Source organism: Primulina eburnea, chromosome 3 (genome assembly GCF_022965805.1).
Source record: "Primulina eburnea isolate SZY01 chromosome 3, ASM2296580v1, whole genome shotgun sequence".
NCBI lineage: Eukaryota > Viridiplantae > Streptophyta > Magnoliopsida > Lamiales > Gesneriaceae > Primulina > Primulina eburnea.
The window spans coordinates 3,576,822-3,601,141 of NC_133103.1; the positions used below are offsets into that span (position 1 = coordinate 3,576,822).

Sequence of the window (24,320 nt, forward strand, 5' to 3'; positions counted from 1 at the left end):
TTTAATCATATAATTTGCACTATTTTTTTGGAATACCGACGTAACATCTGACGTGTCATTAATGTCTGATAGCTTGTTGGCATTTTCCAGTGCCACACGAGTATTTTCCGGTGTAACATCAGCATTTAAGTGAAAAATGACTAAATTTTAACTTGCCAACAACATAGCCAGTCCAACATCAAATTATAAAAAAAGAAACTTAGATAATAAAAGAGTTGCATTAGATATTATCGATAGAGATGGTTGGCCATAAAAACAAAGTCGTATGTCAATTTAGATAGAAATTTTACAATGAGATGAGATAATAAATAATGTATGATATAGGAAAAAAAAATTAATATGGATCATAAATGGATATATAAAATTTCAATTACAGTAGATATTATAGAAACGAGGTGTAAAAAATATTATTTCAACGATGGCTTTCAAGTAATTTAACATTTCCAAAATCAATCTTTAATAATTAAACTAGGAAAGGAAACCTCAATTCTTGAGGTGTCTCACCCAGGTTTATAGACCAACATATGACCATCTATATTTTTTTAAATAGGAAGTAAACATGTGTTTATATTTGAGTAGGTCTTATTTAATAATTTGTTTTTTTGTTAATGTGTAATAAATAATTAAATATGAATTAAAAAACAGGTAGTAATTTTTTCGTAATTAAATGATATAGTTAACAATAAACATCGCAAGTTTTTAATGTATTAATAAAAATTAATCGTGTCAAGTATAAATGCTAAAGAAACAAAAATTGAGAGATAACTTGTGTCAATGTTAAATATGAGAAATGTGAAGTGAGTTTTGTAATATATTAAAAAAATGAGGTGAATTGATTTATTTATGTGTGATATGTTTGGATATAAGATGAAATGTCATATGTAGAAATTTATAAATTCAAGAGTTTGTAAATTTTGATATTTTAATCTTGTTAAAAAAGTATGTGCATATTGTAGTGTCATAAAAAGTTTATTGCTCCTATTTAAAAACTGATTTAGTTAACCAGAACGAATGCCTTGAATATTATTATTTTTTGGTCAAAGCCATATGTATTATTATTAAAGTGATTTTTTTCCTTTTATATTTGTAGTTACACGATTATTATTTCAGGTTGGAATTGCGCTTAAGAAAAAAAACAAAACAAAACAAAAGTAGAAGAAACTTGGCAAAAACTTATGTGAGACGGTCTTACGGATTGTATTTGTGAGATGGATATCTTATTTGGGTCACCCATGAAAAAGTATTACTTTTTATGCTAAGAGTATTACTTTTTAAGTGCAAAGAGTTAGGAAAATGATTGCGTAAAGGCTAAAATGGAAGAAGTTTAACAACCTATCTTAAATTAGACAATATATATGCTGATATTAAAAGCTAATCATGTATCTACTCCGCAAATAGCGTATTATAAATTTAAGAATAGAATATCCATATTTAATTCATGGTAACACTATAAATTTTTCGAACCTAATAACATTATTGATGTTGGTAGATTTATGAATTTAGTAACTTGCGCTTAAATATTAACTGTAATATGATCTATTAAACAATCAGAGCACCTAAAACCTTAGTTTAATAAACAAAATAAAAACATGTTATTGTAGACAGGATATCAACAGATATGCAGTTTTTTATTTAAGAATTTAGTTGACATAAGTTATGAATTTGATAAACTCAATTTTTAAAAATATTTAAATATGAGAGTTAATTTAACTCATAAGACAACCGAATAAATTAATACAACGAGAGAATAATAAAAGTAATTAAATTATATGAATAGAAATTTTTTGGAGCTCGTAGTAAGAAGAAAGAAAAGTTCAGTATCATGTAAGTAAAATAAATTCACAGAGAAACAATTGATGTGCGGCAAAGAAAACAAATGTAAATACACAGATGTCAGAAGAGGAAATCAGTTTCTATACACGTAGGTTTGGTTAAGTATAAGCTAAAACTTTTAATCAGTTTATACATATCCTATATAACTAAACATTTTCGGTACTATAAGATAATTATTTTATTATTCATTTAATATACATGTTGGTTTTGGTGGAGCTCGTTGGTATTTAGGTCTGTTTTGATGCCATTTGCGTATTCTAGCAGGAGCGGAAGCTTTGATTCCATCCTAAGTTAGAATAACTACCTTTGAGGACACCAAAATATTTAATTCCATAATTACCCTTCTTACTCTACTAAAAACCTTTTCAAATCACTCCATATTTTAAATATAAAAAATAAAAAAAAAAAACTTCTTTTTTAAATCGAACAACTTTTCTAAATCGAAAATAATTTCGTGTTAATTATTTAATATTATTTACTCAAATTAAAAATAATAATAGCACATGCAATGCATGTGCATCTTTTACTAATTTTTATTAAAAATCTGAGGGCTATAAAAACCGCTTCTTGAGGACACCAAGTTTCTTGCCCTTTTTGCCCTTTTGCCCCTTTTGATAAAAACCGCTTCTTCTCATTTTTTGTGAGGACACCAAATTTTCTTTGACATTTTATGCCCTTTTATCTTTTTCTTCTCTCAAAATCTTTCAAAAAATTTATCTCAGATATATATATTACAGAAAATACCGATTTCTTACTGACATCTCGAATCAAGAATGAGTTTTCCAGAATAAATAAGGTATTATTCCGGATTTGTGTTCCCTTGCTTCCTTTCAATGCTTGAAATGTGTTCGTATTAATTCATGTATTGAAAATACATGCTTGAATCACGAATGCGTTGGTTTATGGGGAATTTTTATTTTGTTCGGTTGATTGTGTATTTCTCGAAAATTTCATGTTTCTTGCGAGTTCCATTTTCAATTAAGTTTGAATATAGAGTTTTTTTTTCTTCTTCTCTTTGTTACCGTCGAATTCATTCGATTTTTATATATTTATGTTTCGCATATTTTCGGTGAATTCCCTGTGTGTGTGTTTTTTTTTTTTTAAATTTTGCTCACGCGCTGTGATTGGAACCTTTTGCATTAATGTTTTTATGTTTCGCATATTTATGTTCGATTGTTAATTTGGCTCGTGATAGTGATTTAGGATTGTGAAGTTGGGGTTTATTTGTAATTGCTTTGGTTTGGCTGTAAACTTTGGAACTTAGCGTCGTTTAGCGATCGTTGTAAATTTGAAATTTGTAAATTCATCTTTGAAAGAAAATTCTCTAATGTTTGGGTGTTCAGTGGGTGGTGTTGGAAAAATTACAAGGATTTAATGTGTTTTATACTAAGGTGGATGGCCACCATCTATTTCGTTGCCTCTGCCACTAAGAATTATTATATGATTTGCTGACTAAAGAAATCTGAATTTCTTTTTGGAATAATAGATGAAAATAAAATACTACTTTCTTCAAATTCATATGGAAATGTTGTCTGGATTTTATATACATATCAATGGACATCATTTGTATGGTTTTTTAAAAGATTCTTTTGTTGATTTATATCGAATTATTTCCTCTGAATGATTCAGTATCGAATTTGTATTTTATCTCACTTATTTGTTGGTAATTAAAGAATGACAAATAGAGCCATAACATGAGCTCCGAAAAATAATCTAATTTTCTGTAATATTTTGTTCTAAATATAATTGAAGTTTGATGTAATTGTAATTTAATCATCAAGTTTTATTTGCACCATTAGTCATTGCCCTTAAATGTTTGATAAAATGTGCAAAAAAAAATCTGTTTGAATCATTGGTAGTGTATTTGTTAATTTCAATAGAATGATATCAAATTCGACTTTTTTATTCCGTTTGTATTGTGTTGAGTTAGATTTTATAGTTTCCAAGTGTCAAGAATTGATCAAACCAAAGATAGACCATAGCAAGCTGGAAGAAAAGAACAAGAATAAGAAAAAAATTATATTGTGATACATTTAAATTCTCCTCATTTAGGCATCACAAACTTAAATGAAAAATTAAAAAATTTGCCATGTCAAGGATTATCATTGATACTGAGGGTCAAGAGGTAACGATTGCCGTGTTTTTCTACCTATGAAATTAAATACAAAAATACTATCTTTTTTAAAAAGAAATTGTCGGGTGTCATTAAATCATAATGTTGGAACTAATGTAGGTTTAAAGATTTGACTTAAATCCTTAGCATAAACTAACAAGAAATAATAATTATTGCAATTATTTATTATCAATAATCAATGGTGTTCAACCTGCCAAAAAAATCTAATAATCAAATCCTCTTCTGTTGCCAGGTATTTGCACTGTTTCCTCTATAATCAAGGTTGTCTCTTCTCTGTTTTTACCGTGTTGTGATCGCGGTTGATTGTTCTTCATGTTGGAGTAAAATCTTCTTATTAGTTCGTCAACTTCTTTCTGAAATAGGTAGTTTTAATGACATTGTATACAGTCGGTAATATACAGTAACGATTGTTTTCCATTGGAATTGATCTATACACAGAATTTGCAGGTAGCAAAAGATAAATATTGATAATTAAATTATAACAGTGTAAGTGTGTTGAACTTCAAGTAATTAAGCATATCAATAGACATAAGGTAAGATACATAAAACTAAGTGAATTTTCATATATTAATTGAAATAAATTGAGTCATGGATAATTTATACCAAAGATTGTGACTGTTTTTGTCAACTCCAATAAAAGTAGGTTAATCATCTGTAATTTTTGACAGATGTTAAGTTATGATTTAGTAATTTAAATTAGAAACCTTAGTCATCACAATAGTTGGTTTATTTTTGCTACATATAATGTCCTAAAAAAGCTAGTCATCATTTGTTAATGATACATGGCAATGGAATGAACATTGTTATAAACAATAGAGCAATTATGAAGACATGTGTATAGTACACTAGAAGAAAAACGCTGAATGACAACGGATTTTATCCGTTGTCTTTTAAGGTGAAAAAGTAGATGTTGTAAGCAGTGTTGTTAAAAGTCAGGACAACGACAACGTATAAAATCCGTTGTCTTAGTTAACAAAGACAACGGTTTTACATTGTTTTTAAATGTTGTGTGATATGAGATACGACAACGTTTTTATAACGCTTAAAAACCGTTGTCGTATATGAGCTACAACAACGTTTCTGCAACAAATTAAAAACGTTGTTGTTTTGAATTTACAACAACAGTTTGACAATGGATAAAAAACTGTTGTCGTTTGTGTTTTACAACAACATTTATGCAACGAATAAAAACCGTTGTCAATTTTGCATCATTTTATAATTGTTACCGTTAAATTTTTAAAAACTGTTGTTTTTCACATTTTATATACAATGAACTAATTAATTAATAATTATATAAAAACACAAATTAAAAAATCCTGAAATTAGAACTAATAAAAACTAAAAAGATACAATCATCCTCAAAATATTCAGTCCAAAAGTAAAACATAAATTGTGCCCACATCAACGTACCATAATCCATAATATTGTATCGAAAATAAGTTTACAACACCAAAAACACTAGATATAACTAAAGGTGCATATTTTGATGAAGCTTTCTTTCTCCGTCTACCGAAGCTGCAAAGTGTTTATCATTTCGAACATATCCTGTTTTGAAAAACAAAAAGCATGGTTATATTTTTTCGAATATTTAGCTGAGCTCAAAAACAAAACAAACACAGCTGATGCAAAAACAAAAACACATAGATTTCCATGCACTATCTCAAACATATTTGGTTAGGTTTTAATTCAGCAAGATAAAGAAGGATTTCATAATGGTATAAATATTTTGATTTACTTTTCTAGAAGTTTCGGCATGAAGAGAAATCATGTTCTTAGTCAATTTTAAAAATGATAATACATGTGTGGTTAATAAGAAAAAGATGGATAACAACATATAAAATTTAGAAGATGCTAAAAATAACAGAATTACACAAACTTTTTATACAAAGAATGTAACAGAAATTAGCTATGAATAGGGGAAAAAAAGATATTAACGTTTTGTAGCTAAGAAAAATAAATTGTTTTGGAAGGAATAAAAACTGTTAATATGAAGTTATTTCATCCAACTGAACAATTTAAATTTTACCTATGTATAGAGGTAAATGTGTACCATATTTTAATGTATATTAACTGATTTTTATATATTTAGGAAAAATTAATTAGAACCGTCGAAACACTTGACAAACTTTATATATTATCAGCAACAATATATAATTGCCAAATTTAGATTTTTGACCCGATAGTTTTAATATGATAGTATATACATGGGAATTTATAAATTTACTAATTTCGTATAATTTGAAGGTTTAAAGTTGGGAAAACTCAACACACACACACACACAGAGTATTCTAGGAAAAAGTTATCGATTTAGCTGAAAATTGCGCGAGTCAACCAAGTAGAATGACATGATTATTATTTTTTGTTCGGAGATATATTTATTTTAACTAAAGTGATTTTTACATTCTTTCATATTCGTAGCAACGTAGTTATATCTCATCTTGGAATTCCGCCTAAAGAAATGAGTATTACGAAAGCTGACGAAGTTTGTGGAGGTAGAAATAACAAAGAAAAATGTTGATTTGAGATAAAAGTCGAAGTTACTAATTTGTTTGACATTCGACATGAACCATATGTTTAAATTAAACCCCAATCAGATGGCAACAATATCAGGAAATTATCACAAATTTGAAAATAGAGTACTAATAATGAACATATGATAAGAAGTATAAGGTTTTTATGATCAGCGCTATATTTATGTTGCGGGCTTATGAACGTCATATAATTGGTTATTCAAGATTTTAAAATATTAAGTGTGATTCAATCTATTGAACATTAAAACTAACGACTATTGAAAGAACTCAATGAATCTACGTAAGAGTAAGAAGTGAGAAATAAACAACTAAGCAAGTTGGATAATAAATCTAGAAGGTAATAGTTTCATTTTTAATTTGGTATATAGTTTGGTTTTGCTGCATATTAAAAATATGTAAACTAAAGCAATTCTAATGCCTACCATATACATGTGGGATGTGCTATTAATTTCATGGGTGTTTACTTGTATGATGAAGTATGATAACAAAACAGAAAATGTAGGCTGCCACCAGACAAATACCCGTTGCTAGAAACCAGATAATTTTAGTTTTTCATTAACTCATGTTACATAGGCAGCAAACGTAAGGCCTCGAATAAAAACTTTCGAAAATGGAGAATATAGTTAAGAAAAGGCAATTATAAAACATTTACGAGAGGTAATATCTATACGCTAGCCAAAAAAGTAATACAAGTTATTTTGTTGTTTTTACATTCGTTTTTTTAAATTGGAAGGCTAACAAAAAATATGTAAGTGGAAATAACGTACGCAGAGGTAAAAAAATGTTCTATAAGGATGTATGATAGTACTCTTGGTATGTGTTAATGCAAATAACATTGTTATAAACAACAGAGTAGTTTTAAATTATAAAAAAAAGCTTGTGAGGCAATTTACAACCAAAAAAGTGTCTAAGACAAGAACAGTGATGTCTGATAATACTCAGCTGGTATGCAAACAAGAATATTGTTGTGTTATACTTAGCTATCCAATCCACGGTCTAACCATCGGTAATTAATAATGAACTTGGTATTGTTTGACAGGCCAATCTGTGTGAAATCATTCTCAGCGCTTCGTTGATAACAATATTCATCTTATATACCATATGCTCTCCTATATTAAATTGTTCAGGGATAACTCAATGTAATTTAAAGAAGTGTAGACCGCTGTTTATGACAATGACAATGTTGTAAAAAAAAAATACCTTAGGCCTTTAACCAACAGAAGCAAAGCATGTGAAGAAATCAAAAAACCCAAACAAGAACAAGGATTTGTTAAGCAAGAAGACAGTGATGAGACTGAAATTCTCGAGTAACAAGGACAGCAACAACGAAGCATATCAGGAAATCAGGAACCACAAACAAAAGCAAGAAAGGGGCAGACGCGAGGAAGTTAGAGAAATGAAGAAAAACAAAACAAAAACAGTAAAAGAAAACCAACCCAACAAAAACAAAACACCTCAAGAAATCATAAACCCTAAACAAGAGCAAGAAGAGGAGAAACCCGATACTGAACGAAAATTGGGAAACGTACAACAAAAAGAAGAGGGAGAAAACTAACACAGTAGGAGCTTTCCAATGCCAACAACGCACGAACAGAGCAAGCCAACCTTCGTTGTTGCCCTTTGCTCGTTGACGCTGTGGACAGAAGAAATCAGAAGCTTCAAACAAAAGCAAGCCAGCCAGGAGTGAGCCCGAGAAGGAAAGAACGAAGTATACTCTGCTTGTTTTATGTTCTCTGCTAACACATAACACGTTTCATATCCGCTGGTCTCTGTTGTGGTGGAAGGCAAAATATATGACACGTATAGAGTTTTAACCTGCAACCGAGAAGAAACTGGCCAATTCTCACTTATTCCTCTCTTTTTTTTTTTTGAAGGTACTTATTCCCTCTTTTAGATATGTAGATATAGTAGAGTTTGAAAGAGAGTGCCATCGATTTAAATTTGGTTGGACTGAAAAAAGTTTCCAGACCAGTATAGGTTAAGTCCAGTTTTGGTCGGGCCTATGATGAAGAAGGCTTAATAGTTTATGGACGTGGCCCAAAATCTCACACGACTGAGGCCAACGTAATTTGGTGAAAGGTTTATATTTATTTTGACCGATTTTATTTTATTATATTATAATTCTTAAAAAATTTAAATTTATTTTCTTTATAAATTAAACCACCTCTTCACCTTCTAAATTCTAATAATTATTTTCCAAATAATAATAAAAATAATTACTCAATTTTCTTATCTTTATTTTTCAACCATTCTCTACTTTAAATACATTATCCTGACTGACACCATACTAGAATTCTCAATAGATTGTGATGAAAACAATTATATTATAATTATAATAATTATAATAATAAATAAATAACTCACTTTCTTTCTACTGTTTTTCGAAACTGAATAAATAAATAATTATTTTCGGGCCCATCGAAAATTAATTAATTAATTTTTAAATCGGCTCTAATTATCACCTCTAGGTTCAAGATTAATTGGGGTCAATGAATAAAGTAAGCTTTCACACTCAATCAGGCCAAATAAATAATTATTAAGCCTTAATCATTACATCAACAATGACTTATATATAATATATACTTTCCACGTGTTTCACCAAATCTCAAGTTCTTGAACAAGGCGTACTTGAATATACATATTAATCCTTATCATGAGTTTGCATGCATAATTTTTTTATTCATATTTCAAGACAAAGATGTTTTGCCCAACTGAAAACGATGGACCACTTTTTATTTCATTTTAAAGTATAGTCTGGCAGATGGATCATATCTTCTAAAAGTATATTTGGTATCTCCGGATATGTTTTTTTGTGACATGGTATCGCATGTCTAGTATTCTCTCTATATTTAGAGTGAAAAATACTGTTTTTGACATAAAAATAATAAATTTTTATGTGTTGAGTCGGGTAAGATATTCGTATTATAAAATTGAGTAACAGGACGATACTTTATTAAAGGATTATAAACTTGGAAGACAACACATACAGAAATATAAAGTATTACTTAGCTTTTAACTTCATGTATCGATAGATACACACACATATGCACGTTCTAGATGAATTCAGTCATTCACAACATATAGTTTAAAATTTCAAATACTATTATATTAAAATAAAATCGTTTCGACCAACTAATTGTATTCATATGATATTCTATACTGTTACGAAAAAATATTTTTACTTTAAAGAAATCCGTATGATCACGTATAGTCATTTTAATTAAAATCTTCTTTTATTGGATGCCTTTTCTACGCTCAATTCAGAATCCCAATTTAATAATTTGATGCTAAAAATCATTTTAAAATTTTACAACTATATAATATGTATATATATATTATATTATACTTATCCCATGTATATATTTATTAAGATGAGGTAATACACTCTATCCTTTTACATGTGCACATAATCTACAATAGATATTCCTCCATATTTCTATGTCGGAAATGGAATCATCGTCGTGCGAATTATTAATTCAATTTAACCAACATAATCCCTTGATTCATTTCTGTCTTTCGAAAACATTTCTTTGCATTTTGTTCCCTTTAGTTATTATATTTTTAACCTTTTAAACCCTCACTTAGACTTCAAATCGATGCGATACACTAAACAAACAGGATGGAGACTGGAGCCAAGACCTAAATATGTAAAGTTAAAAATTTATATTTTTTAGAAGGACCAAATAATAAACGTTATATATATTTTTATGTAAATTTTAAAACAAAAAAAAGTGTTAATGTTTTTGGAACATGAAGGGGTCAAGTTATATATATATATCGAACACATAAATTCACACAATAGATGAACATATATAAATTTTCAAGCGTTCATGTTATTAAAATAAAATCACTTTTGATACAAATTGTAATAATAATTATATAAATACATTGTTGTTGACGTGAGTACCAAAATTTAGATAATTACAGAAGATAAATGTTATATATGTTAAGAATATTATTGTCATTTTACTAAAAATTAAGTTTGAAATCAAAGTTTTCTCCAAACAATCAAAATTTAGCTTGTATTAAGTTTAGACTCTTATTTCCAGATACTCCGTACTTTTGCTTATCACGAATTTCAAATAATCTCTAGAATAATCACTTTAAAATACGCAAAAGCTCTCTTAAACACTGTTACACAATCATATGCTAAACAATATAAATAAATCTTGATATCTAAATTTAGACACAAGATTATCGAATGCTTAATTCTTATAATTACGACATTGGCTATATTAAATAGCTAGTCTGGTGAACTAGCAAGTCAGTAGTCCTAAAAATATAGACCATTTGATTTTAAATTTTAATTGTTAGCATCGTATAAAGACTTCGAAGAATTTAAATATGTGACTTAGAAGCAATGTTCTAATATATTCAATTAATCGTGGAATTCGTGGAGTCACTCCACACGATTTTTTTAAATAAAATTGCATTAAGTATTGAATTTGCGTTTCTATTATTGTTTTATTAGTGGTTGAATACACTTCATTCCACGATATCTCACATTATTTTATAATATAGTTTTGTAAGGCAGAGATCTAGGCCACACAAAAAATTTGTTGGATAAAATATATCAAATAAATACAATATTAATATCCAAATGATAGACAATTTGATAAGTTACCATACGTACGTTGAGCCACATAATCTAAATTATTTTTTAAAAAATAATGTCTTTTTAACAGATTAAAAGTCTCTAGCTCTCCTTTATTTTATTTATGATGTTTTCCACGAACGAACTTAATTAGAATGTTTCTATCATGTAATAAAACATTTATATCATAATATAAAAGAAGAATAACAGAAGTTACTTTTTACTTAAATATATATGTTCTTACATCGTATCAAAAACTATTTACATTCCTTAAAAAATTAATAATAGTATCTAGCTAAAAAAAACTACCACACCAAGCCCACGACCTAGGAAATACACGAAACTGAAATGATTTATTACAGCTCTAATTGTGATTTGTTTTATAAAAATCAATTATTAACAAAAGTTACTGAAAATTAATTTGACTTTCACATCATATCTAAAAAATATGCAAATATGTATCTCAAAAACTATACAATCAACATTTATTTTTTAAAAAAATAATTCTCCAGAGCTAAATCTACTCTTAATTGTGATTATTGGGTGTCAAGTTGCATTTGGATTGAGTATTTGAAATCCACGGTTTCAAATTTATTTTTTAGTGTTATATAAGTTAACTAGAGGAAATTCAAATACATATACATTATAATTATACATATCACAATAGATTTCATATTACTCCAATATTATTCTTCAGGATTTGATGAAGAAATGATGCAATATTACTATTTAAACGACATCGAAAAGGCATGATATCAAATATGAAGCAATCAATTTTTATATTTATTTAAAGAAATGTGAGGATTCTTAATCACACTTTTCCACAACTCATAAAATATGACCCACAAATCGTGCTTCGAAGAACTCGATTAGATTTAGTGCATGGAAACTCTATTTTTTAAATTAACATACAATATATTTTATGCCAAAAAAAATTTTGTGACCGTGGACCGTGGACCAAGTAAAATTCTTGGAACCAACAATTAAGGATATCTATCCCAACCAGATTCCTCAATAAATCCATTTACACAATTTCTAATTTAATTATAATTAATAATTATACAACTAAATTCGCTATTGAATATGAGGCAATTATCATGTGACAAATCATTATATCAAATCACATAGTGATATACATGTTATAATAGTTAATTAAAAATATCATGCGCCTAGCTAGGTGGATATCAATTTTATCTTGAATCAGTTCGATCGTATTGCATTTTAAAGAAAAATATGATCGCACAATACTTCCCTAATAAATCGAACATAATGGAAGAAGTTGTGAGTGATTCGATAATCCTCATATATATAACATGGTGGATTTTTTTAATATTAAATATCATGAAAAATAGTCAATCTAGTATGTCAAAGTCGAGTCTTAATCTTTTAAATTTTTTTTTCAATGTCACATCAATATTTTCGGTATCGAGTTAGCGCTTCAATGAGAAACGATTAAAAACCCAACAAAAAAAAATTACATGACTAAGACTCAGTTTCAACAGGTAATAGGATAAAAAAATAGAAAACATGGTAGCTTACCATATGGGTTTGATAAGTTTCCTTAAATATCTTATTCGTGCAAGACTGATTATGAATTAACTCTCATGTCTAACATTTTTGTAGCTCTTGTGAGACAGTCTCACAAATCTTTATCTGTGAGATGGATTAACCTTACCAATATTCACAATAAAAAGTAATACTCTTAGCATAAAAAGTAATACTTTTTCGTGGATAACTCAAATAAAAGATCTGTCTCACAAAATATGACTCGTGAGACCGTCTCACACAAGTTTTTGTCCAAAACAATAATACATGGATTAGCTGTGATAAATAGAGAAATTACATTCCTTCGTTTGGAGTTACGTCGATATCCTTGGTTATAACTCGAATATATTTTCCCAACCATGAGACAATCGTGATCAAGTTAGGACACATGATATCATTATAAATAATTGGGATCTTTCATTTTTTATTTCATTATTTAATTTCATAGATACTTCAACTTGTATTTCATTATTTAATTTGATAGATACTTTACTAATTATAAGAAATTATATGTTTCTATATATATATATACAAAAAGGTGTCTTTAGATATCGATCTAGATTAATTATTGAAAAAATGTAAATTATAATCATTAATTTGGATACATCATGTTGGTGACAGGTGTCAATCCACTGTAACAATCCTAAATTTCAAGCAATTTGAATCAAAATATCATTACATTGAATCTATTTTTTAAAAAAAGTTACACATTTCTTGATTCTTTCGATTTTGTCCCTAAAATTTAATTTTTTTTTCTATTTTCGTTAAAATGTAATCTGCTTCTTTTGTTTTTTGTTTTTTGTTTTTAAATCAAGTAATGATAATAGTGTGTGAAAAGTAGGCTTGATATTGTGATATATATCATATTGTAAATATGACATGAGATAATTATGTTCATGTACCTAATCGTACCCAACTATTTAGAGTTAAAGTTTTGATTATGATTTTAATACTTACTTGAAAATCATATAATTCTAAATAAATTCACAAATGGATCCCTCGATGAGATGTCACTTCACCTATTAGATGTGATGAATATAGAGAAAATTGCTCATCTAATGAGTGAGTGTACACATCATCGATGCTTACAAGAATATGCACGGTAGGTGTGCAGGATATTAAAATTATATATATATATATATATTTAAATATATATTTATTTAAATGAAAAAAAGAGGAAAAAATTCTAAAAAATGATACAAGCCAACGCGCAAATAAGCGCGTGAGTGGGATCATAATTGTCAAAAGCAAAAAATAATTGCATATTTTATGAGAAAAATCAGAGACGATCACGCTGAACTCTTGAGATTTTGCAAGAATATATATAATATGAGGGATTTCGATCAAACTATAAATGTAAAACGCAATGAATCTACACAAAATCTGATCCACCGATACTGCAATAATAAATCACTGAAACCAGAGTCTTGACAGCTTAAAAGGCACGGCAGCTGAATATTCCATAGCCAAACATTTTGCAAGAAATTTCATTCCGTAAGAAAACAACATGGGAAGCAATTATTTTGGAGACGGAAATAGCAGCCATGAAAGAGGGTTTTCTTCTTCTGCTTCTTCTTCATCAAGAAAAGGCAAAAAGAACGGTTCGGATAAGCCGAAACAGCCACAGAGAGGACTCGGGGTTGCTCAGCTTGAGAAGATTAGGTTACACACTGAATCGGGTCGCAATTATCCTCCTCCTGTTCATAACCCTTATGCACAAGGTTTCAGCCAGGTTTTGGATTGTTCACTCTTAACATTTTCGGTTGATTTAAAATGTGTTTTTTTCCATCATTTTTTTTATTGACGATTCATTGATGGGGATTTATGTGTGTGTGTGTGTGTGTGTCTGTCTATTTATATGCTTTCTTGATGATTTAATCAGCAGGAGGAAATGAGATTACGAAGCTCGTATGCATCGTCGCCTTCCCATCCTCCTTACGCCTTTCCGGGAGCTCATGGAGTCTGGGTAAAATCATTTTTCCTTGGCTAATATGAGATTTATTCGATTTATATCATCATAATTTACTATCTTTTGAAAAACATGTGAATTAGGATCCTGAAAGATTTTCTTGCAATATAATATAATAGGAGATTTTTGACTTGATACAGGACATGATTTAGCTGGTGGGATTGTTAATTTGTGACCTTTTATCATGTTACAATAATTTTCGATTTTTTTGTACAAAAAAATTCAAAATGTCTATATGATCTTTTAACCCTAGAGGTCAAGAATTATATCCGATTTTAGGAGAAGCTCATGAGTTAACTCCTATCACGATTATAGCATACCCCTCTTTTAAAAAATCATTTAATTTATAGATTCGCTTCCTTATTTAGTACAGAAAATTGTTGTCTAATTGATCATACAAAATCTAATTAAATGATAAGATTTAAGGTTTTATTTTTCTCTTTTCAGCTATGAATTCTGGATTTTGGGTTAATTGAGGTATGATGGATAATATAAATTAATTTATATTTGATTTGTTTGACAGATAACAGACATATGTAGTTCAAAAGATCTTTGAATTTGAACCATTTCAATATTTTCCTAAATGTTTTTACTTGCCCCAATCTTGCTAGCTAATTAAGTAAATTTGATAGTTTAATCTTTCAAGCTCGTCCTTATTTCAGATGGGCTTTCAAGATTTAGATAGGGCAAATATCAGATATGGAGAATCCCAACAAGGCAATGTCGCAAGGTTTGTGTGTACATTTTTTATTAGAGTAAGTCGTTTTGAGACGGTCTCACAAATCTTTATCTGTGAGACATGTCAACCCTATCGATATTCGTAATATTCTTAGCAAAGAAAGTAATATTTTTTCATGAATGACCCAAATAAGATATTCATCTCACAAAATACGACCCGCGAAACTGTCTCACACAAGTTTTTAATTGATAACGCATGAAATATATCAATTCTCGTTAAATTATTCGAGATTTATTTATTTCCATGCATATTTATGTTTTTTTCTTTGCACAAAATTTTAGGTCTAGAAATAATTCTAAACAATTATTCTTTGAACTAAACAGATGGCCACCGGGCAATGCAGGCGTAGAACGCCTATATTCTATGCAGCCAAGCATGACTACAAGATCTTTCTTGGATCCCAATGTTGAGGTACTTCGTTACATTAAAATTTATATAAAAAAAAAGAAGAAGAAGAAGACATTCGTTTAAGATATAAATAACCTTCCATTGATTAATACCATTTTCGTGGTATCTATAGGGACCATACGATATGAATGACAAGAAAGACGGCCGGGACGATCCATTCGCGTACAACGATCAAAATTCTGAATCTAGTGGTTGTCAAGACATAGATTTGGAGCTCAGGCTGTGATCATTTGGAGAGAAACTACTCTACGCTCATTAATCATAGGCTCACAAAACCTGTTCATATATTTTCTTGTTGGATTCTATTTAAATTTCGTTCGAAATGTAGAACATGAATTTGTACTGAATGGAGAAACAAAAAAATTGCATTGTTTGGGCTGGAGAGATTGACACTTGTGCTTGAATTTGAGGAATGATCATGCAATAAATGTTGATATTATTAATTACCAGCTAGCCTCTGCGAAAGATTTAGTAATCTGTAAAGGTAGGATCGATTAATATAATGTTTCATGGGTTTTATATATTTTTATGGAATATATTCGGTTATATTGGTATCCAATTAATTGGGAGAAACATGAAGCATGTGGAGTGGCCATTTCAAGATCTTATGTTCCCTAATTATGCTCCATCTTTAGTTAATTATATATACAATTTTGTTATGTTGTTCGCAACATTCAATAGATGAACGTCATCTCATTGGTGGACACAGAAGTAAGCACGGCTGGTGAGCATTACAGCAAGACTATATATATTTATTTATGTATATAAGAATATGGTATGAAATTGAAAATTTTGCAATTTTGGTCTTGCGTAATTTTTTTTTGCGCTTTTGATCATTTATATTATCGAAATCCAGTCTTGGTTCTGCATCTTCCAATTTTAGTCATTTTTCATATGAAGTGATGATATGCCACTATACATGTCAGCGTCACATTAGTGCCACATCAGCGTCACATAGAAAAATGACTATTAACTGTAAAAAAAAAACCTAGTGGATTAAGACTAAAATTTGACAATATAAATAACCAAAAAATCAAAAAAAAAAAAAACAAACAAACAAACAAACAAATAAACATATAGGAATAAAAAGGTAGTTTTCCCTTTGAAATTTTATTCAAAACGTTGGATTATCACAACATTACTTCGTCCTACACCATTTTGCTACGAAATTTAAAGAAACTTTTGTGCAAGCTTCGACTTCGATTATGTATTTTTTAATATACAATTTTTAAATTTGGAGAGTGTTTTGAATTAACAAAATCTCTCACCCTAAGGCCTCGTGAACTTGAGAGCATGAGAACTAAATTTATTTTATATATTTTCCCCTATGAACTTCTTCAAGAGATTCTAGACAAACAAGTTTCTTATCAGTTCCAACATTCATTATTACTTTGTGTTACATATATAATTCTTTTTATAAAGATGTCCCAACTTTATGGAACAAGTTTATAAAAGTTTATTGACTTAAATTATATTAGTTTCATTGTGTAACACATGATTTTGGTACCGTAAAGATAAGCTTTCCCGACCTTTGTGTTTTCATTTTTTTCTGATCTCCGGATCGGATCGATTTTTTTTTTCTATTTTACGTTTCTAGTGTATTTTAAATCTGACCACTTTTCAGAAATATTTGATCACTATATTATATTCTATTTTCAATACATTACATATCGAAATTTTAATTTAATGTGTCTGAGTTTTTATAATATAGAGGTGAAATATTTCATTTTTAGAAGATGGATGATATATTAACTATTAATTTTTTTAGGAGGTTTTATGTTTTTTTAGACTTTTTACAAGAGGGATTGATGCAATTAGCCCAAAAATATTTGTATAGTGTATTTTTGATATGAATGATAATTTAATTTAGGACTAATGGAATTGAGAGTTTAAACTTATATACAGAAGCTGTGTGCCTTAGAAAAAAAAATTATTTTCGATTAGTCATGCTTATTTATAAACAAATTTGGTACATCCAATTAACCCGAGCTTGAGAGCTCAAACTCGTCTGACTCATATCCGTAGGTACTCACTCTTTGGTATGGTTGAGATAGTAATTGTTAGTAATATCAACCAAGCAATATAAAAATCAAATTCGAGTTAATTTATCGGTGTTTAATATTTCAAGAACCAAATAATTGTAGCTCAATGATTACCTCTCAATCGATCATGTCATCTTTTCTATTTTTTTCAACCTCTTGTTACAAATCAAACTCAAAATATCAAATGGATAAATGGCTTATAACGTACGTACTAGAGAAATTGGGATTGAAGCATCTCATCTTTCCAATCACCGTTATGCACTAGATTAGCAAATGTAATTACACATATAACAATGACAAAAACTTGTGTGAGACGATCTCACGGGTCGTATTTTGTAAAACGGATATCTAGCTTATTTGGGTCATCCGTAAAAAAATATTACTTTTTATGATAAGAGTATTATTTTTTATCATGAATATCGGTAGGGTTGACCCGTCTCACAGATAAAGATTCGTGAGACCGTTTCACAAGAGACGTACTCTATAATAATATTAAAATTTTCAAACTTATATGTATTTTCCATCATGTATTAGTCTACCTAAAATACCCTCATTCTTTTTAAACTTTCCCTCGTATTATTAAAAGAGTGGAACCTAATGATTATTTTATAAATATTTGAAATAATCCCTATCGTTTTTTCTAATATATATTTTTTTAATTTTTTTTAGATTGTAAAAATGAATATATGAATTAAAGTATATAATTAATATTATATCCACTATATTACACCAAGTCTATGAAAAATATTAATATATATACACACATATACACACACTGATATAAAGCTTTGAAACATTTTGGAATCTTCAAAACACATTAGAAGTATGACAAAAACTTGTGTGAGACGGTCTCACGGGTCGTAATTTGTGAGACAGAATCTTATTTGGGTCATCCATGAAAAATTATTAACTTTTATGCTAAGAATATTAGTTTTTATTGTAAATATCGGTAGGATTGACTCATCTCACAGATAAATATTCGTGAGATCGTATCACAAAAGACTTACTCTATATGTATTTTGTTATCTAATCCTAATCAACAACTATTTTAAAAAAATATCTACAGTATATTTCAAACACTCGAGAGGTTATTTTTTAAAAAATATTTACCAATTCCGTTTTTTTAAATATCCCTACACGTTAAACAATATTGGGCCCACACGGAATTTTAATTGGAAGCTAATGACTTCCTAAATATATTCTCAATTCTCAGCCATAAAAAAATAATGGAATTAAAGGAAAATTAAAATTATTAATTCTGAGCCATGTCCGCAAAATCTCAGTTGACCTTTTTTACCCCTCAATTCCTTGTCATTTGCCACTATAAAAGTCCCATGCAGCCGAGGATATAAAGGCAACAAGAGCAAAATGAGGCAATCCCTTGAAGCTCCTTCAATGGCTAATTTGCTGAAAACTCTCGTTCTTTTTTCTCTCCTCGTCGGATGCACCACCGCACGGATTTCCTCCGTCAACCATGACGAAAGCGGTGGCACCACCGGATATGGAGAAGCTCCTCACACTGGAGAAAACGAGAACGGATCAAATGATCCACCTTATTCCCAAAACACGTCAGGTGATGACGATCGTCAAGACGGTGAACCCGAACCAGAACCAGAACCAGAACCAGAAGTTCTCCCGAAGAATCCCAATCATCTTCCAGAAGAAGACGGCCCCAACGGCAACGAATCTCCATCTTTGTTTCCAAAACTCCGGTTTCCATTCTTTTCATTTTTCGGGAACCCGTGGAATCCTGGAAAAGGCGAAGAAGATGAACCAGAAAATGCTGCCCTTGAAGAGGGCGAACCGGGTGCCGAATTCCTAGGTTCTTGGATGATTCACTCGGAGGATTCCGGGGTTTCTGCAATGCATATTCAATTGTTACCTAATAACAAGGCTGTATGGTACGATACAACAACTCTTGGTTTGTCTGACATAGAAGCTAATCCTAGGAGATGCAAGCCACGGGTTGGGGGAAGAAATAAGGATCCGAAGCAGGATTGCACTGCCCATGCCATAGAATATGATGTGGAGACGGCTGAAATTAGAACCTTAAAGGTTTGATGTTTTCTCATATTGTAATTTTGATGTTTTCTCATATTGTAATTTTTCTAAAATTGAAATTTTGAAATCTAAACATATATTTAGATCCGTCCCTTTAATATGTTAAGTAATATTGCATGCACGCATGAGATAATCTAGGCTATCGTACGGGAGAGTGAAGTGTGAGAATAATTTGATATACATGAGGGTGAAAATTATGTGCAAGATTTGAGTATCTTTTGACTGGGGGAGACATTATACATGCATGCAATATTGAGGTAAAATGGTTTATATTTTGGTTTTTGTTCACTTTGCCCCATCCTTGTCTGAACGCTTTGATCAGGAAGACATAAAGTAATTTTTGCAATGTCTATTAAGATTTATATGAACAAGAGCAGATCACTTCAAGATCGACTCTGGTATCTTGGTTTATATATTTTTGAATTCCATGAATTTTTCTCTCTTACTTAGAGTATATAGCAGTAGATGTAGCAGTGCTTGTGGCTTAGCTATCAAAGCATTTGAAAAAAAAAATTAAGCAAGAAATATTCAAATTTTAAACGACAAAGGCAAATAGGAATTGCTGAAATTTTAAAATATTTAAAATTCACATTTTTAGTTTTTAAAATTGATGAAATAGGAAAATATGTAGATATCTTCTTCGCACAATAATATTTTTGTACTGACTCAATTTTATAAAAACTCAGATGACGTCCGATCCTTGGTGCTCCTCCGGAGCCCTGTCCCCGAAAGGGGCCCTCATCTCCACTGGTGGCAACCAGGATGGTTTCCGAAGCATCCGGATACTTGAGCCCTGCGACTACTGCGATTTTAAAGAAAACGATAAGGCTCTGATTGGCAACAGATGGTATGCAACCCAACATGCCCTAGAAAACGGCAGCTTCGTCCTAATTGGTGGCCGTGCCTCACACAACTATGAAATCTTCGCCCCTGACCAGCTGGAATCTGCGACCATGATGTTCGGTCTCCCTCTCCTAGCCGAAACAAACGAAATGGGAGAAAACAATCTCTACCCTTTTGTAAACCTCCTCCCAGATGGAAACCTCTTCGTTTTTGCCAACTACAAGTCCATCATTCTCAACCCATATACGGGAGAAACAGTTCGTACTCTCCCAGACTTGCCGGGTGGGACAAGAAACTACCCACCATCGGGTATGTCGGCCCTTCTCCCGATTGACCTCAATAAAAATGATGACGAGGGTAAACTCGAGGTTGAAGTGATTATCTGTGGAGGAAACACTCGAGACTCTTTCGAGTATTCTGATATGAAACGCCCAAGAAAATTCTTTGCAGCTTTTAAAGACTGTGGAAGGTTGAATCTTAACAAGAAAGGGTCTAACTGGGAGAAAGAAGACATGCCTTCGCCTCGAGTTATGGGGGATTTGCTGCTGCTTCCAACTGGAGATGTGCTGATTATCAATGGCGCTAAGGCGGGTACTTCCGCATGGAATGCAGCAGATATTCCTAATCTAAATCCAGTACTGTATTCTCCAAATAAAATACCCGGTCAACGGTTTAAAGAGTTGGTCCCAACAAAGATAGCCCGTATGTATCACTCGTCCTCAGCTGTTTTACCAGATGGGCAGATTCTTGTAGCTGGAAGTAACACTAATCCTTATTACATGCACGATAAAGCTCGCGATCCGATCATGATATACCCCACCGATCTTCGAGTGGAGAAATTTTCTCCACCGTACTTGGCTCCTGCGCTAAAGAAATATCGCCTGGTGATAGTTGAAGATTATTCGGACAAGAAACTTAAGTACGGAGATGAAGTTAATATTCACATTCAATCGGATGCAGGAGAAATAGATTATAACAAGATTAAGGTTACAATGTACTCACCCCCTTTCACAACCCATGGCTACTCGATGAATCAGAGGCTTCTGATTTTGAAGCTGAAGAAAGCTGGCGATGGAGCAATTACCGTGGTTGCTCCACCATCTGGAAGGCTTGCTCCTCCGGGATACTATCTTCTTTTCGTTGTTCACCAGGATGTGCCTAGCCGTGGAATGTGGGTGCATATTGAGTAGCAGACCTTCGTATCTTTATAATACGCCGTGTCCAACAAGAAACACAGAAATCTCACTGTAACCTGGTTGTTCACCGCACTTGATTCAATAAATTAATTTGATTCTTTAACTACATTATATCGTTCACAATAGGACGAGGAATACAAGATTTCTTGAGTACTGCACACTGCCGAGTAGTCGTGTTTTCATTGTGGAGCACCACATGGTTCATCAAGACACACAGATTGCCGATTAAAACTATCTCAAAGAAAGAATGAGCATTTATTACATGTCTAGTAACTCATGCATTAAAGAAAATTTATATGAATGGCCGTTTGAGAACAAAACGCAAAAAAAAAAAGCAGAGCATGGATCATCCTAGCACATGTGCCTGCGGATTAAGTGAACAGATCTTGATTCTTGAATGAGGAATCCTAAAAAATTCTATGTTCTTTTCAACAATATCTGTAATTTCCTGATCTTATGTCCTCATCTTTTGATTAATCGCAATACATAACAAGTGGACGTCAAATAGCTCATGACATTGAAAGAAATTTCAAGGGTTAGCACTCAAATACCAGTTTACCACGTAAATTGCAAATCCACCAGGAAATAAGGCCTTTCAGCAACCCTTCATGAAATTACACAGTTTAACTCAAATAGTAACTCACCATTATCAAAATTCTTACCATAAATAAGAAATTTCATTGTAGGATTCAGCCATTCCCTCAAGTGAGATTTTCCATATTTGATAGAAACCATCCTATGGCATTGTCAGGCCTTCCCAATACTACTTCAGGATGGTGCTCTTGGCAGCCACACCCACTGAAGAAAAGCCTGACGTAGGAGTCCCAAGATAGTGAGGTAACGGAGATGAGTGTATCGGAAACATTTGCAAAAGCAATCTTTACAGTTATATAGATGCTGATCCAAAATATTTAATCATTGCATTCAGCAAGCTAGGCTATAAACTAAGGGTGGGTAAGTTGGGAGGTTCGAAAATAAAATCTTATATGCTACTTATTCAGAAGGATTTCAGTAAAGATTCCCACACTACTGCTTTCACAGGAGGGTAATGTTACGAGTTTAAATCACAATATGGCAGAAAATTAAAGCAATAACAGAACTATGTACGAGTATGAAAAGGAGTTAAATGTCACCACAGGGATGGTTAGCACAATAGTGTGTTCACACTAATCGACAGAATGGTGCTGACTACTGAGGACAAAGTCACAAAACAGAAGTAGGACGAGTTCCTGCAGAGTGCAGAAGAAAGGCGTTATCTGATGGCTACCAACATCATTGACATAAAAGTTCTTTGCAGTCATATCTTCTGCAGCAACATGAATGTTGGATACACATTTTTCATAGATTGTAATGATCATTAATGAAACGTCATATATCATCCCACTTAGCTTCTATTAGCAAATATATGTTCTCCTCACCTTGTCCTCGTCCTCAATAAATCACAACAATTATAGCTATGATCAGCAACTCTAGCAATAAAACGCAATTCAACAATATTAGTAAAGTAGTAACACCATAAATCATTAGCAGCAATGAAGCATGCCCGTATTTAAGTTCAGTAATCTGTGTAATATCCGGAAAGTGGAGCATCAACATAAATTAAATAATCCAATTACCATAAAATATTATTGCTTTCCTCAGTTCCTAATTAGAAAGAGTACAAGAACACCCAGAACCCTCCTCGCTATTAAATCTGAGACGTGTATTTTTTAACTACATATCATATATCAACACAAAACGAACTCAACAAGAACCGAGTCGAGACAAAAGAATTATATCACCTACAAACCGATTACACAACACAAATATATATCCCCAAAACAATAAGCAAAGTACCAAACAAGGCCAACCCCACATGGGTTTCCTCTCCAAGAATCATCCCAAAAACTGCAGTCGCAGCAAAGGTAGTACCATTGGTCACAGGCACAGCTAAAGAAATAGGAGAATCGCTCAAAATGGCAAAGAAAGTAGCTGAGGCTGAAAGATTTATCAGGAAAGGCAAAGTGTACTGCCAAATCAACAGAAGCTTCAGCCATTTCTTGAGCTGGGACGCGTCTGATTGAGGCGTAGATTTAAGCGCTTGGTCCCATATGAGTGCACCTTTGCGCATTAGGGCATTCGTCGCCCCCCAAACAAGGCCTATTGCCACCATCTTCTCAACATCTTTTCCAAGCATTTCCCCTCGGAGAATACGATAACACTGTAAAGTTCAGATTTTATGCCGCTTGATTTTGCCTTCTAGATTGAGCCTTCTACCATCTAATCCCTCCCTTGTTGAAGATCTAAGCCAAACTTGTTTATTATTACCCATATTCTAATTAAATTATGTTAAAGTCATATATTTTGGGAAAATTCTACATTTACATCCAATATTTGACAATTGACACACAACCTTCTTGTAAATAGCAAAATTATTTTTGTTGT

The 24,320-nt window shown here is 31.2% G+C and overlaps 3 protein-coding genes across 4 annotated transcripts; 2 read left to right on the forward strand and 1 right to left on the reverse strand.

Annotated features, from left to right (window-relative positions):
- Positions 1-13,957: 13,957 nt before the first annotated feature.
- LOC140828023 (protein SPEAR3-like) lies at positions 13,958-16,322 on the forward strand. Of its 2 annotated transcripts, none has more exons than XM_073190990.1 (5): positions 13,958-14,370; positions 14,521-14,604; positions 15,270-15,337; positions 15,670-15,757; positions 15,867-16,322. In XM_073190990.1, exons 1-5 carry the CDS (start codon positions 14,146-14,148, stop codon positions 15,978-15,980), a joined length of 579 nt encoding a protein of 192 aa, XP_073047091.1. In that variant the 5' UTR covers positions 13,958-14,145; the 3' UTR covers positions 15,981-16,322. The 2 variants fall into 2 exon arrangements, with proteins under 2 accessions (XP_073047091.1, XP_073047092.1); XM_073190991.1 differs by having other exon boundaries at positions 14,524-14,604; positions 15,867-16,319.
- Positions 16,323-19,142: 2,820 nt separating this feature from the next.
- Positions 19,143-21,997, forward strand: LOC140825431 (putative aldehyde oxidase Art an 7). The gene is made up of 2 exons (XM_073187197.1): positions 19,143-19,851; positions 20,544-21,997. The coding sequence occupies exons 1-2, from the start codon at positions 19,165-19,167 to the stop codon at positions 21,888-21,890; spliced, it is 2,034 nt and encodes a 677-aa protein (XP_073043298.1). The 5' UTR covers positions 19,143-19,164; the 3' UTR covers positions 21,891-21,997.
- LOC140825432 (uncharacterized) lies at positions 21,180-24,215 on the reverse strand. The gene is made up of 2 exons (XM_073187198.1): positions 21,703-24,215; positions 21,180-21,561 (listed from the first exon to the last, which is right to left on the reverse strand). Exon 1 carries the CDS (start codon positions 24,070-24,072, stop codon positions 23,689-23,691), a length of 384 nt encoding a protein of 127 aa, XP_073043299.1. The 5' UTR covers positions 24,073-24,215; the 3' UTR covers positions 21,180-21,561; positions 21,703-23,688.
- Between the last annotated feature and the right edge of the window lie 105 nt (positions 24,216-24,320).